The sequence below is a fragment of the Xenia sp. Carnegie-2017 genome, unplaced genomic scaffold (genome assembly GCF_021976095.1).
Source record: "Xenia sp. Carnegie-2017 unplaced genomic scaffold, XeniaSp_v1 HiC_scaffold_1, whole genome shotgun sequence".
NCBI classification, from domain to species: Eukaryota; Metazoa; Cnidaria; class Anthozoa; order Malacalcyonacea; family Xeniidae; genus Xenia; species Xenia sp. Carnegie-2017.
In genome coordinates, this window is record NW_025813402.1 from 7960100 (window position 1) to 7975647 (window position 15548).

At 34.7% G+C, this 15548-nt stretch overlaps 2 protein-coding genes and 1 long non-coding RNA gene across 9 annotated transcripts in view; 1 reads left to right on the forward strand and 2 right to left on the reverse strand.

Moving 5' to 3' along the window:
- Positions 1 to 1440: 1440 nt before the first annotated feature.
- LOC124436953 lies at positions 1441 to 2483 on the reverse strand. Its single transcript, XR_006945553.1, has 2 exons — positions 2279 to 2483; positions 1441 to 1702 (listed from the first exon to the last, which is right to left on the reverse strand). It is a non-coding gene; the product is annotated as an uncharacterized LOC124436953 (long non-coding RNA).
- Positions 2484 to 4114: 1631 nt separating this feature from the next.
- Positions 4115 to 15548, reverse strand: part of LOC124444036 (general transcription and DNA repair factor IIH helicase subunit XPB-like) — a 36227-nt gene continuing 24793 nt past the window's right edge. The window contains exons 35-43 of one of the 6 annotated variants that reach the window (XM_046994614.1): positions 15274 to 15342; positions 14881 to 14910; positions 14752 to 14802; positions 14513 to 14578; positions 14118 to 14260; positions 6612 to 6652; positions 6293 to 6344; positions 5073 to 5180; positions 4115 to 4556 (exon numbers count right to left, since the gene is read on the reverse strand). In XM_046994614.1, coding sequence (XP_046850570.1) covers positions 14138 to 14260; positions 14513 to 14578; positions 14752 to 14802; positions 14881 to 14910; positions 15274 to 15342 — 339 coding nt within the window. In that variant the 3' untranslated portion in view covers positions 4115 to 4556; positions 5073 to 5180; positions 6293 to 6344; positions 6612 to 6652; positions 14118 to 14137. Of the gene's footprint in view, positions 4557 to 5072; positions 5275 to 6292; positions 6345 to 6611; positions 6653 to 8118; positions 8589 to 13682; positions 14261 to 14512; positions 14579 to 14751; positions 14803 to 14879; positions 14911 to 15273; positions 15387 to 15548 lie in introns of those variants that run through there. The other 5 variants (XM_046994629.1, XM_046994620.1, XM_046994606.1 and 2 more) reach the window with 5 other exon arrangements.
- On the forward strand, positions 9180 to 13985 carry LOC124444100 (protein atonal homolog 7-like). 2 transcript variants are annotated; one of them, XM_046994682.1, is made up of 4 exons: positions 9180 to 9543; positions 10146 to 10185; positions 12293 to 12879; positions 13418 to 13985. In XM_046994682.1, the coding sequence occupies exons 3-4, from the start codon at positions 12357 to 12359 to the stop codon at positions 13492 to 13494; spliced, it is 600 nt and encodes a 199-aa protein (XP_046850638.1). In that variant the 5' UTR covers positions 9180 to 9543; positions 10146 to 10185; positions 12293 to 12356; the 3' UTR covers positions 13495 to 13985. The 2 variants fall into 2 exon arrangements, with proteins under 2 accessions (XP_046850638.1, XP_046850647.1); XM_046994691.1 differs by lacking the exon at positions 9180 to 9543 and having other exon boundaries at positions 10139 to 10185.

The window sequence follows — 15548 nt, forward strand, 5'->3', positions numbered from 1 at the left end:
TATGAGTAACATCTTCTAAAATTCTTTTGAGATTGTTGAGCTTGTGAAAACAATTACAAAACATCAAATAAATGTTCGTCAACTGTTGTCAATGCTAGAAATACAGCCTAGTTAAAACTGAGGGGTGCAGATTATCTTCTTGTAATGAAACATTTTTAATGCTCTTTATATTTTATTGATACAAATACAATGCAATAATATAATATTGCCGTTAATTTGCTACATCCTGCAGATGACCTCAGTTTTCTGCTGACGCTGCATATTCAATTCGTGCTCATACGCACGTCAAATTTATACATACGACGATATTTGGAGAGCAGCTCTGGTTTTCTATTTACTGTTTTATCGTATAGCCGACATCACAATGTGCAGTGTTTCTTCAAGGCAAAAGTTTCAGAAACTTCATTTAGGGAAGGCTACATTATTTGAAAACATCACAATACAATAATATATTTATTCAGGAAGGGTAACATTCTCCGGGACATTCCTTTTGAATCCCCCCCTGAAATTTAAATAAATTATGTCTACAATTGTCATGTTAATTTGGGTAGCTGTATGAATAGCAGAAAACGTCCATACAACCAGGGGCAGACATTGGCGTGTTTAGGAGATGTAACACCCTTTGGATTATGTGAAATACGAATCAAGAGTCGTTCAAGAAACTGATAGAGGATAAAATATTGAAAAAAGACGGTCCGGCAAAAACTATATGCTTTTCTATCAAATGAAAGTACTACAGAAGTCGGTCTCAGCTAGAACGAAGGACCCTCAGTTTTTTTGCAATGTGCTCACCTACATCTAAATTATGTCATGTTTTTTCTTAAATTAATACACAACCCTTTGAACAGCTCTTTTTCAGGGATTTTTCGTAATTCTTTATTTTTTTCTATCCATACATTCTTTTCAATTGTCAATTAACTATTTTGTGATGTCAAAAGACACGCCGCAAGAAAAATTGTGAAACATTTGGCAAATTTATTACTGACAAATATTTTCCATGTAAATATAGTTGCAATAGAAACAAAACTCACGCAAACATCTAATATCATTTTAGAACATATAAATACTACCACGTCTTTCCTTCATCGAAACATTCCTTTCTGACAAAATTCAGGGAAATTACAACGAAAATTTCATGTTCCAGTTTGGTTTTTAACTAACGCAGTCAAAATGATGACCTTCAGTGGTTTTGTAAATGCAAGCTAATTGATTTGTCTTTTTTTTTTAATTTAGTCGCTATTTCATAATGTGATGACGATCGGATCATGTGATTATCAGTCAATTCATTTTTTATGTTGCTCAGTTTTTTTATGAACTCAGATATTTGATGATAAATTTTTTATCGCATAACTGATAGCATGCGGGCACTAAAAATTAATAAGTAAACTTTCGAAGTACAACACATTCAAACGTACGGTACAACACTACATACATACATAATTTATGTTTAATCTCGATTTGATGTTTTTATTATCATAGCATTAAATTTCTGTTAGTTGCATATATAACATTCAATCATTTACAGTCGTATTCTTTACATATGTGATGTGCAATATTATACTCTGGCTTGGCGGATGGCATAATCATATGCTGTCTTTCGCTTATTCTGTATTGGTTGAAACAGTTTCGACTTTTTTAATTTCATTCTGGAGCATATTTTTCTCGCCGTTTTACACATTTCGCACAAATCGTGACCCTGCACCTGGAAATGACAAAAATACAAATGACGATGAGAATTTCATTTCGACAGACTTTTTTGTACTGACTGGCAAAAAGGTTCCGATTCGTACGATCCATAAAATAATCATCCATTATCATTCTTGATACGTATTTGTAATCAGTCTGACCGAATTAGCCTACAATTTCTCACGTCTTTGCTTTGCTTTTTTTTCAATTCAATAGACAGGAGTGATAAATAGCTGTCTATAGACTTCATCGAAGATACTTAAAACAAGTGTTTGAGTTAACACAAGTTTTAGTTAAAGTTGGAGTTCACCGTTTACGGTCATCATGCTACGAAAGTTAGCGGAAAGCAAAATGATGTAAAAAACACGTTTTATTTACGAGTCACGAAAAAAATTGCGCTCACTTAGGATTCCCAATTAAAGGATTTGTAGCCCGAACTCCATATCCATATCCATATCGAAACGTTTTCTCTCTGAATCTCTGAAAGACGCATTTGTGAATGCACTTGATGAACAATATTATTTTTCAAACTTGAATACTTGGAAAGTCTTATATTTAATCATTTCCAAGTTGATGATAAAACGCAACAAACCTTTTCATCACGTTTTCCCCATGTTGCATCTGCTGCTGTGTAACTGACAATTTTTTCAACAAACACACCAAACATTAAGAAGATAATTAGATATAGTTTAGCCATTGTTAGTTAAAGTGTTTGCAATCAGGCAATCGACGTTTTTACTTAGGTAGCTTAAGATCCACAGCAATTTATATATCTGAAGAGAGAGACGCCAAAACAACAACCGAAAGATTATTATCGCTCTAATTTGTTTCTGTCTGAGAGAAAAAAGCGACAAACGCCTTCTTCAATAAAACAATGATGACATTTTGAAAAATGGAAGCACGAAATTCGCTCCTCTATCAAGTCCCCTTATCATAATCAACGTTTGACAAATGTGTCACAAAATGATTTATTTGGACAGAATTACGCGTAAAACAAAATTAGGTATGTGATGGTAGACTGCTTGAGGTTAAAAAACATTTTGTTTAATCAATATCATGTAGAAATCATTGCATGATATACTGGGGTTGACCTACAATAAGTTATTATTTTTCTTTTATCTGATAATGTCAATACAGCACTAGCAATATGCCAGTTTTTATTGGAAATTTAAGTGGCGGTATGTTTCATCTTTTCATAAAAAGATAAAAAATCAATTTTTCATCAGTGCGATGAGCTGATTGTGATCATTCAATCATGTTCATTGTATGTTCTGTGCATGGATGGACGTCAATGCATGTCAGCGAGACGTCTTTGTCATGATCGCCGATTTTTATTTATAATCGTTGATGACTAAAAAGCAAAATACGTAAAATATGTCAGATAATGTATTTCGAATTCTTTTTTTTTGGGTGGATTAATCACTTAAAAAATAAAAAAATCCTTAATCAGTTCTTAAGGCTTTCTCGAGCATCCCAAATTCACTCATTGCATTTCACGACACGCTTCCGAAATCATCTTTTGGCGTTAAAAAAACAGTAGTCAGTAGCAAAGTGTTTGAAGTTTCACTGTGTTTGAAAACTGTAGCTTTGAAATCTGTAAAAATCAACCCGTTCTATTGGCAGTCAGAGCAACTTAATTGACAGCTCCTCTCATCCTCATTTTCTCTAAGATTTAATAACTCAATGGCGAGTCCAACGTTCGCCAAAATAAATTTGAGCAGCTGAATTTCAAATTCAATATAACACGCCATTAGTTATAAATTTCAAAAGAAAAATGTTATCAATCGAACTGTTTTTTGTGGGATGTATATGAACTGATGAATTGTTGTAAATTATCAAGACCTACGCTAAATCCGCCACACCAAACAACGTACTCTGAGTAAGAACCCCAACTGAATCAAAAGTTATCTACAAAGTAGACAAATTGCCGCCTCGTTTGTACAGGAAATGTAGAGACCACATGCGCGGAGTTGAAATAGTCGACAGTTGTGATCACAAAGATCTTTTGTACGGTGAAAACTGTCGGTTTGAAAACTCGACAATTCAACAAATTAAAGTCCATGTATCCGTGATACTAATTTTTGATTATCAATTTTCTAACAAGTCCGATTCAAAATAGTACGTTTAGCAAGTGAGAACTACTTGATGCAAAAGTTTCAGATATTTCTGTAAAAATAAAGCAGTGACATATGTTCACATATAGTTAGTCACTCAACAAATAAAAAGAAATTCGCATTTCAATCAATTATGAAACGATGGAAATGCACACGATAAATCGCTAGAAACGTATAGTATTTCACGCGCTGCATTATGGGAGAGGCATGCAGAAGTCTACGGAGCACGTTGTATATCAAATTTGTACTTTAACAAAAGAATCGAAACCCGCTCCATGTTTGTATAGTTCACGTTCAACTTTAACAATTCAAACTCAGTTTGTAATTTTTTTGTAATTTACCAATCAATTTTCAATTATTTGCAACAGTTATATTTATGTTTATAAACGAGTACCACTTGTCCATGCAAGTTCTACAAGTTAAATCAAGTTTTTAATCTTTAATGCATGGGCAATGTAACGGATTTAAAGATATCGATAGTTCATTTATAACGTTTATACAATCTTTTTTATAACAGTTAATAAGTTTTTTATAATGTCTTGTTTTAAGTCGAATTTATGTGAATAATTCATGTCAAGATCGATCAGCATGCAGAAGCGATTCATATTGTCGCTCGACTTTACGAAGATATTCTTTTTCTTTGCTGTAATCCAAATTACTGAGGGCTTCTTGTTTTATCCATGGAATTTTATTCTTCTGTTTTAAGTAGTACGATAGAATTTTTTGGCATAAATTCATTGGGCTATCTGCAGGCAGCTGCAAAATAAATTGATTTATCTTTGACGAATACATGTCTCTTTATTAATAATTGAAATCTAAGACATTTTTGGCATTGATTTAATGTGATTAAGCTGTGAAGAATCCACGTAAGGCCTGTTTATCCATTTATATCCATATAAAATACACTGACATCACATATATTAATGTATAGATTGCGGCCTCAATTTCGAGATTTTTAATTGGTGTTTTTTTAAGCCTGACTCTCAAAAAGACAAAATTATAAGTGCTTTAAGAAACAATATGCAAGAAACTCAGCTAAACTGAGGATTTTTTCATCGCAACGTACATGTTAGTTCGTTATACTGCTTACATAAAATAAGGTCAAACTAAAGTTGTGTCAAGTCCGGTTGAGTCAACCTTTTAAAAGCGACTACGTTCTTTGCCATCAATACATCAGAAACAAACATTGTGCATTCCTGGTAACAAAATATACAAAATTTTGTATGGGGATGGGTATGAAAGCCATACATTTCAGGCAATACGCAGTCAAACCTTTTCAACTCGACGCTTTCCGAAATTTCCAACACCAACGTTAAACCCATAGATGACATTATCAACACAGAAGGTGACAACAACCATCAATGCCAGTAATCTTTTCATCTTCAAATTCAAATTCGTGAAAACAATAGCTTCACTGTGGGCACAAAACTCACGAATTCCGCGGACAAAACTATTGTTAAACCTGCGCAGAAAACTATATATACAACAAGAACGTTATTCATAATTAATAAGTTTCATTAACAAGATCGTCAAGGTATACGATTATTTTTGATCGTTTTCCAATCAGCTCACTTTCATCTCAAAGCGGCAACTCGAAAATTTGATGAAATAATCCGAATGGATAAAATAACTGTCGTTATGCATTAGTACTTGCCCTATTATCATTATTTGAAACAAGATCTTTCATAAGTGCAGCTGCATAGAAAATCTTTATACATATTTAGAATCTTCTTTTGCTCAAACATGTTAGCTATGATTTCATGTTAAAAAAATGATCTATTTTTCAATATCAGTTGAAAACACATCTTCATATTGGCTATAAAAACGACTTCAGTGTACTCAATAAGAACTAAAACAAAACAGATCAAAAAGCATGCATAAAAAATACACACGTGTGGACTTAACAGTGAGGACATTCGCGCCTGACAAGGAATGAACTCCGAATAACTATTCACTGTTCTTCATATTTTTGGACGAAATACAACATTGTTTTCATGTTGCTGCAATTCATAGATAGGGAGCAAAGGCAATGCTGTTTTTTACTGTTCTGGTTAATCAAAAAAGCGTATGCTCTAATCATGAAAGGAAATAAGGTTAATAAAGACATCTGCATACTTTGAAATTAATAACCTTTTTTAAAACATGCCTGAATATCAACTGATCAAACGATATCATCGTAAATTAAAATATGAAGACGTGGTAGAAAACCTTCAGACGCGCCCAATTACAAATTAATTTAAACATCAATAAATAATTTCACAGCGAACTTTTTACTGTGACATCAATGCAGAGGAATTAGCTACGCAACACCTACTCATATTCAGATGCAATTTGAACATGATCCTAAATTGAAACAACTCGCCAACACAAGCGAGACACGCATTTGGTTTCATTTAAGAGAATTGAACGCAATTGAAAATATCTTTTACATAACTGTTTACATAAATGTTCGATTTTTGAATTATGAAATGATCTGTATATCATCTACATACTTGCAATCCAGCTCCTACTTTGTAACAACAGAGCTCATCTCTGTTTCGTTTGCTAAAACATAAGGAAAATTGTTGGTAAACACGATACTAAAATCAAGTTTTTTTCAGGTTCTACCAGACTTTACCCCGAACAAAGTCCAATGTATTTTCAATGACTTATCTAGCTACAAACTGGATCAAATCACCACATAATTTTAACGCAAGGTTCGTAAGCAACAGGATGGAGATGCCGTCACAGCATTTCTTGCCATTATCAGATTAAAAATTTTAAAAAATATAAATCTTTACGGGGTTTATCGGTTTCCAAAGTAACAATTACCATGTTTTTGTTAACAGTTTCCACCATCGTCGAATGCAAATCTATAAAAACATACATGAATGAGGGCATACAGACAAAGGGCATACGTGAAAAGACAACGTACCTACCAAAATACGTAATCCAAAATCATGAGAAAACAAATCAATCGCGAGTAAAAAAATTAAGAATGGTGAATTTTTTGCATTGTTAACCTATTTGTAACATTTCTTCCAAATCTCACTTTATTTTTCATTAAATACACAATAACTGGTACAAAACTTATCATTTCTCTGAGGAAGCATACTCCATTTTGTAGATGTTTATCGTGATAAGCAAGATTGATATCCGACCACACATTGACGATGTAAAAAAGGGTATTACGATTTACACAGAAAAAACAAGAATGGCGAGTCAGAGTTAATAATTTACGTGACGGTAAAGTTGAAAAAAACACTCTTTTGGAAGATTTGCAACCGTTGGTCGTTTTCTTCCAGACAAGAGTTTGAGAATTTTTTGGTGAAGTTGTAAACATTTCAATTGTTGGATATTATTGGTCTTGCAAGTACATTTCATCACCCATGAAATCTCATACAGAGTCGTTTGAAGAGCTTTGACAAAACTCGTGATTACCGTTGATAGCTGCAATTATTGATGGATAATCATTCTGACACATAAGGAGATATTTCGAGATGCATGTCAGTAATCTAAATCATATTCTTTATCCAAGAAACTGTTACTGTTCAACTGTTACCTTCAATCTAAAATTGTTGGATTTCACAGAAACTTGAGTGTGTAAATTGCATAAGCCATATTGCATTAAAATATCGCTTACACCAAATAAACATAAGCAAAATGCTTGAAACAAAGTGCCAGGATTATTAACTAACGTGTAGCTACTGCAGCTACACGTACTTAACTCGTAACAAGTTTGGTTTGAATATTTTAACTCGTCCCCGGAGCTTGCTTATATTGCATTCATAAAGTGGGTGGGTTGCAATTCATGAAAATGCATTCTCGGAGTGGGGTATAATAGCTGACGTTAGAGACAGAACTGACGTTAAAAACAGTGGTAAAGGTCATATTCAGTTGTCAGGATCAATTCTAAATTATGCAATAATACCCAAACATGCCGTGAGCGGATTTGCGATTGGATATTACATTCAATGTGATCAAAATTCCACGAGTAGGAGCAGTTAATTTTTTTTGAATTTTTTCAGTCTTCTTAGCGCCTAATATATATCGTGCTTGCGAGCAATTAGCTAATCCGTTATAAAAAGCCAAGCCTAAGATAAATTAATGGGAGAAATGTTTGCTGTGGAGACTGTCGCATTAGATCAGACTGATTTGTCATCGTATGAAATGTAAGACAAATTGACGCCCCTGAACACGACTGGCTTATGTTAAGATCGCTAGACATGTTGGTTCGTGCATACTATCTTTGCAATCATTTGCGAAAAAGAAATTGAAAAATGCGAAATAAGAACAATACAATGCTTGAGAGCACGGTGTCAGAACAAATAACATTACATTGAGCAATGACTGAATAACTTTTAATACAGACAACACTGCAGTACATGGTCAAAACATAGCCCTACAACTTTGCCGTGCGCAACAGGGAATTCAGAATATAAGTGCACATAGCACGAAAAAAACACGTTTCGACCGGCAAACTATTAAATCTTTTTATTTTATCTGTGTCAACAACTTGGATGACCGAATCGGGATTAGCTCAAAACAACCAACATCATCCTTCTTGTAACGAATCAAACACTGTCGCCAAGCAACGAAAACAGTTCCGCACAATAGCGTCTATACCCTTATAAGATAATTTAATTAAACGCTACATCATATGGTGATAGCATGAACGAGATAACTAATTTCGCTTTATGATCCAAACATAGAAGCGACAGAACAAATATAGACCAAGTGAAACGGTTTCGCGGCGTGTATTTAGTTCTTCAAGAATCCAGATCTTCGTGATAAATTGAGCATTGATCACTTGAAATAAACCAAACGTTAGTCAAAACAGTTGTATAATTATTGACTGTTACAATATTTTCAGGAAATAGCAGATATCACAAACAATTAGCGTATAAAAAGTACGTGAGAACGGGTGATGAGCATCAGGAAATTTAACAATTATACTTTAGGCTTGCATTTGTTGACACAATCATATGTACCACTACCACAGAGTTTTTGTTTTCAATAGTGTACTTTCCAGGACATTTCCAATCAAGTTCTATCAAGCTCATAAAACGGTTCACTTTTTTGTTGCTGGGATTTCATTAAGATGTTTCGCTAAAGAACTTATATACGATGGGTCTCTTTATGACATTTCAGGATAGCCAATTCTCTTAAGCAACTAAATTATACCAACGTACATGCCCACAAAATCGCGACCGTCAGGTAGCTAAAGGCCATCGCTAGATCGCGTTTAATTAATGAGTCCATCATACGTTTCATGTTACCGAACGCGCGTCTAAATTGATTACAAAACGTTCATTTTAATTAGGACGGAGAAAGAATCATAGATGGACATTGTCATTGCAAGTTTATTAACGCGGCGTCGCAGTCCGTTCTAAAGAACACCTCAAGTGTAAAATAGGTGTATTGACGTTCGAGGACACGTACTGTGCCCTCTTTATCACATTTCCTTTTCCATTCTTTATTTCAACAAAGCCATTCGTCGGAACGTTTGTGCATGTAATCGCTCATGCAGTAACAAATTAAGAACAATCATTGAAACACGCGCAAATTTTATGGTGTATTGAAATACGAAAGGCATTTGGAATTTCAGTCATGAGATATGTACGCAGGCTCCATCTTCTACAGAATCAAACCGTTATACTTCCAGCTTTAAGAGCTTTGTGCCGTTTATGTCTCAAAGGACTCTGCCACGCGAAATATACAGCGACATTGAAATATTGGCGAATGACATTGAGGCAATAAATAGGTAATCATATAACACTATTTTCAATGTCCCGCAGTCAATCTTGAGCTATTGATGTACGTAAGGGAATATTTTGCATGAAAGAACCAGTGGAAACCATGTGTTTGAGCAAGTATATAGCAACAACACATGTTCATGATAATAAGGTTGCACAACAGTAAACTATATGTATGATCTATATTCATGCAAGTGAATAGCAACTTCAGCTTCTAGAGTGGTGCGGTTATAATTTTCATAGCACATGCCACAAAACAATTTTGTTTTGATATTTCATAATATGAGCCTGAAGCAAATGATCGTTGCTCTTACGAATGCATCTTAATCATCCATTGATATTATTATAATAAATACTAAATTCAGGCACCGATTAAACCAAAGTCAAACAGATTATGTTTCCCAAAAATAGTCGAGATGACATCAAGTTGGTATTTTTACCAAATTTAATATCTTCCAGCAATAATTCGGATCGTGTTTTCCCACGCATATAAATTAAGACATTAGATGCAATGCAGTTGGTTAGTGTAGGGTGGAACCCGTTGCTATATGATCGAGAGAAGACTTGCTTGCATGTTGCTCATAAAACGATTTGTTTCTTTGCTGTCAAGCACTGTTGTAGAGAGAGTGAAGATTTATCGACTTGTGAAGGTAAGTTTTTTCATTAATAAGAAACAACTTTAAGCAAAACTTTGCCTTTGCACTTTTCAAGACTTGCTTCGTGACTTTACAAAAAAATAAACGTTAACTTTCACTATACTGCATCACAGAGAAAAGTATGTGGTATCTTGAATATATTTATGTAGTCTTTCCGCACTTCAATAGTAACATGTTTTTCTCTGCGCGCCCAATTCTCATCCTCCCTATTCAAAACTCCGTTCAATGTCTCACGTTGGCCGGCCCAGAAAAACAGAGGCCTTTGGGATAATAAAAACAGTTGTAAATGTAATTGTACCTAAATTAATGTCATCGACTTAAAGTTAAACTGGATTGAGCAATTCACTTATAAAAAGTTTCGCCTAATTGATTCACACAGTAAAACACATTCCCACGCCCGCTTTCAATCAACGCTTCAAATAATTCTGGTGAAAATTGCAACAGCTTTCATGACATGCCCTACAACCACGCAGGTAGACACCCAACGAGTTAATGCGAACATGTGCCTAAACGCGATCTTCGCGATAAATTTGACAATTGGGAAAAAATTAAATCGATAGAGTTTCCAATCAACAGAGACATCGACAAATGACATCAAAATAGCAGTATCTTTACAACATTTCATTTCCGCCAGCACGTAAATTATGATCATGGAACTCCCACGTATGTATAAAGCCATAAAGCCACGCATAAAATTTAGGGGATCAAATGGTATAGAAAAACTCAAACTTCGAGAGATACTTAATGCCTCCAGACATGAAAAGGGGAGAAAAAGCTAAAGCTTGTGTTTTTCATTTCACCGTTATGGTATACAGCGAAATGTAGGATATTCTTTTGTTATGAAGTCAAAAGTCTAATTCCGGCGTTCAACTTTCAAAATAGCTATAAGATTACGCATCTAACACATGAAATAGATTTATCGTCAATACAATAAAACCTTATTTATTTTTTCAAGAGGTAAAAATGTAGGTATTATGTAAAAATCTTTTAGATAATGCAGATTAAATGTATTAGATGCAAAATAAAAATCTCATTACCAAACAAAATTTTAACCTTGGGTTTGTCAACCACTTCAGAAACTTGGACAGTAGAAGTATTGATCTTTTGTATTTTTCTGGCAGAAGTTTCATTGGCAGCACTCGCAATTGAGTTAAAGCTATTAATTGAAGCGGATGTTCACTGAACGATTTTTATGACGATTGTCTGACGACACATGAATAATACGAAAAAAGTCGTCGTCTCAGGATCATCGTTGATGTTTGAAGATCGTCATAAAAATTGTCTAGCGCAGAGACTCTTATGGATGACCAATTCTTGTAATAGAAGAACAGCCAAAACAATGACCAAAAACTAAATAAATTTTAAAAGCCCTTTCCTTAAGTTAGATGTTAACTAATGTAACCACGGTGCAGTAACATAAAGTAACTGATAATAAATATGACTAATGTGCAGTCATGTAATGTAACTGGTAAAATATGACCATGGTTCAGTCACATAAAGCAACTGGTAATATATGACCATGGTGCAGTCAAATAAAGTAACTGGTAATAAATATGACAATGGTGCAGTGACATAATTAATATGACCCTGGTGCAATGGTGCAACGTATATAATTGCCGTTTTTTCAAATTAAAACAAGCTACAAGGATGTTAAAATTAGCTGCTAAAAATAACCAAATCTGACGCACTACATCGCCAATTAATTGCTCATATCAAAAAATACATATTTAGAATGCTATTTTTGACATGATTAATCACACCACACAATGTTATCAGCAAACGTTTTGTGGAGAAGCAGTCACTATTTAATGCAACTTTACCGGACAGCTTAAGCAGTCTGCGTTAATAGCATGAGGCGTATATTTTCTTGGGCGATTTTCACTAACAAGACGATAGAACAAAGTTCTAATTTAGAACTGTGTGGAGAAATTCATGAAAGTAAATACGCAACTTGAGTAGTAAAAATTCAACTACAATTAGCAAAATTAAAGTGCTGTTTCCAATAACCGTCTGTCACAACAAAAGTCAAGAAACAGCAACTACAAACTCACGATGTGATGAAATAGTCGACTAACAATGCCCATTATCCAAATATTTATAGCAACAGGAAAAACTCACCGGAATATTTCAACAAAGAACGTTAACTAAGAAAACCACGCGAAGTAATGGCGCATTTGAATTGTGAGTGCGACAAACTTGCAGTTGATACAAGAGAAAATAGCGAGTCCATAGAGTCGGATGACAATTCAAAAACAATAAGTGACGTAAGTTCGGGGTCACAAGAGAAACAAGATGGCGCCAAAAGCTCGAAACGCAAGCGTCGTAAAAAGCGAAAATTGACTGGCGTGAGTAGACAGCGACGAGCTGCAAACGCACGAGAAAGACGGCGCATTCAGGGAGTGAATCACGCATTCGTTAAACTTAAGAACACTCTTCCGCTAGCTCAAATCGACATTTCAAAGTTCGAGATTCTTCGCTTGGCAATGCAGTGGATTGATCACTTAAACACATTGTTAAAAGACCACGAGGAACAAAAAGACCTGCTCAATACGAAACAAATGGAAACATCACGACCGAACGATTTAATGCATCTGGATGATAACATCACTCCAGTTAAGCACTCATGTCTTTATCATCAATTTCCGGATCTAAAGAACACGCTGTGGGATGAATGTATGGGTTTACAAGGTGAGTTTGATTATATGGTATGGCGCGTTCTTATCTAGTCAATAATGTCAAGAAAACAAAGATCATGACGGAAAAGCTTACGTTGTTGTGTAAAAGAAAGATAAGCATGTGAATAAGTACTAATCAGGTCCTACATGTATGTTGTTTATTCAACGTCAATCAGTTGTATGTTTACCTCAACTGTGCGATACTCGTTAAATAGCTTGGTCCGTTTCGTCAAGGCTGTTTCGTCTCACTTTTCATCACATAAATCTCTTTTCCTTTAAGAACTAATGCAATATAGCTACGTAGAGACTTGAATGTGAAAACAAATTAATCAAAGTGCATTCGCAGGAATATATTTTTGCTAGTAAAAATCCGGTTTCAATCTTTCGCAAAAAACACAGACGTCAAAATTATGATAATTTTCTGTGCACCCGAAAACTGGCTGCGCACAATGAACACTATACAACTTCCTTAGATTTCAAACTTTGCGTGCATGCTGTATGTAAAAAGCATGGAAACAACGAAAATAAACTTTCGTCGCATTCTTTTTTAGATCCAAATGCAGGTGAAAATGAAGGATGCGTTCACATAAGGAGTCAATCAAACTGGTTTTCTCTGTTTTCGGAATGATATATAAACTCTCAAATGGAGGTGTACGTAAATGCTGCATTTCACATGCAAACAGATAAAATAACAGCTATATATAGTTCAAATAAAATTCAAAAGAGTTATCGTCAGACGATTTTGGACCGCCAACACAAAGTCGCCATTGCCGTTTTATAAGTGCAAGGGCACAATAATGCGAATGTTGTTAGCAATTTTGCTGGAAGAATTCTATAGAATTTTTTCATATGAACAACACAGTTCTTCATGAAGCTACAGCTATATATCTACAGTACAGCGGTTCTACTCTTGTTAAGCGCGGAACTTGAACTATTTGCGAACATAAATTAACATGCATGGTGAAGTATAGAGCGCGTTATATAGAGTACCACCATATACAAAGACTATATATAGTATAATAAGATTATGTGCTTCACAAAATGCTTAATACGTATGCTCTAGTCAAAAATAGAGTTTTATCCAATATTAATAATAGCGCCGTCGTGAATAGGAAATAATTGAACATATTTTCCTTATACATGCTCAGGAACATATGTAAGTTATCGTTATCTCAAGCACATCACATATCCAAGTCGAGACACAGCTCAAACCAATGCTTGCATCAAATCAACTCACACCTAAAAACTTACGTTTTTGTGTGATCCTCTAGCTATTTCCGAAGTTTCTTAAACAAAGGATGCCTGTCCTTCGTTGGTTTACGATATTCCAGATATACCATGCTATCAGCTCCAGATAAAGATGCCATTGAACCAGTTTTTCGTAGCACAGTGTTCTATTATAGGGAAAATGGAAAGTTCACACGGCAAAATATTTGTTGCCAACTGACAAATATGAACGTAAACCTCCTAAGTTTGTGTTGCACAAAGAGTAAATTACAGAGCTTCACTTATAAATGCTAGAGCTGCAGGAGCTACAGCTATAGATGTTACGCATGCAGGTTGGAGAACAAAATAACGGAACACTTATGAACACATTAAATAATAAAGGGTCAATTTAAGACATTTCCATTTCAAAATAAACTTACCTGTGACGCCGATCTAGACTGACTATCTCCTTCTTCGTCTGCATCAGCATCACTTGCGGCTAAAACCTGAAATTATGCCAACCCATGTTGAACTAAATTCGAACCCATGCAAAAAGTATGAAAAAAAGGTTAAAAAGATAAGAGTATCTTAAACCTGGCAAGCGCGTTAGTTTTCATTTCGACGATCACTGCAGCGACCAATCAAAATGGCTTTAGCTACAAGTCGATCGTGTTCTCACCTTTTGTAAAAGTTCTTGCTGTTCACGTTTTGTTGCATAGGCTAAATTCTCCTAAAATTCATCGAGTCATGAAGCATTTGCATAAGGTTTCTTTTGAACCGGAATGAAGTTAGAAAGTCACCTGCATACCTCATCCATACCCGCTAATTTTGTGATGACCTAAATAAAATCATCATAAATAATGTTTACTTCTAAAGGCTAATGTTGCATATTCCGTGTCACTCACCAAAAATGGTTAAAAAATTTTAGCCATGTGCTACTATAATTTGTAAGCGAGCTATACACAGTTGTAATTTATATCAAAAGTTCATTCTCTACTCGTATTCTCACTATCATTGAAAAATATTGATTTTCTATGTACGATTTCAAAAATTAAACAATAGCTTTCGAGCGACAGGGAGAAAAGCAAATTAGAACGTCGATTTGGGGGAATAAGTCTTTTGAGTAATTTCCTTTGATTTTAGATAACTTGTTCCCACAAATCCTTTAGCATATTCTAATTGTACACTTATCTTAGTTCACCTTGAAACTGTAGCCTTGGTTGATTAGAAACCTCTGACGTTTTCCCGAGTAAAACATTTCTTGAGTGTCCTGCATCATATAATGTGAACGTGCTAAAGTACATCTCGACAGCTCTTAACGGAAAACGAGTTGTTTCCGATCATTGTCACCCTTAATAACTTTTTTCGTAAGTCATAGTTTCTTAATTTTGCGATTTTTGCTAAAAACTACTATTTTGCCAACTGGCGTGTTCTGTATCTATTGCTCAAGTCAGTTGACCAATTCAAATTGTGATG

What these genes read in the sequence shown, in the direction of transcription:
- LOC124444100 (XM_046994682.1), top strand. Translation starts at nt 12,357, where the DNA reads ATGGCGCATTTGAATTGTGAGTGCGACAAACTTGCAGTTGATACAAGA. An exon ending in TGAATGTATGGGTTTACAAG is followed by an intron (nt 12,880 to 13,417) that starts GTGAGTTTGATT and finishes ATTCTTTTTTAG; the next exon opens with ATCCAAATGCAGGTGAAAAT.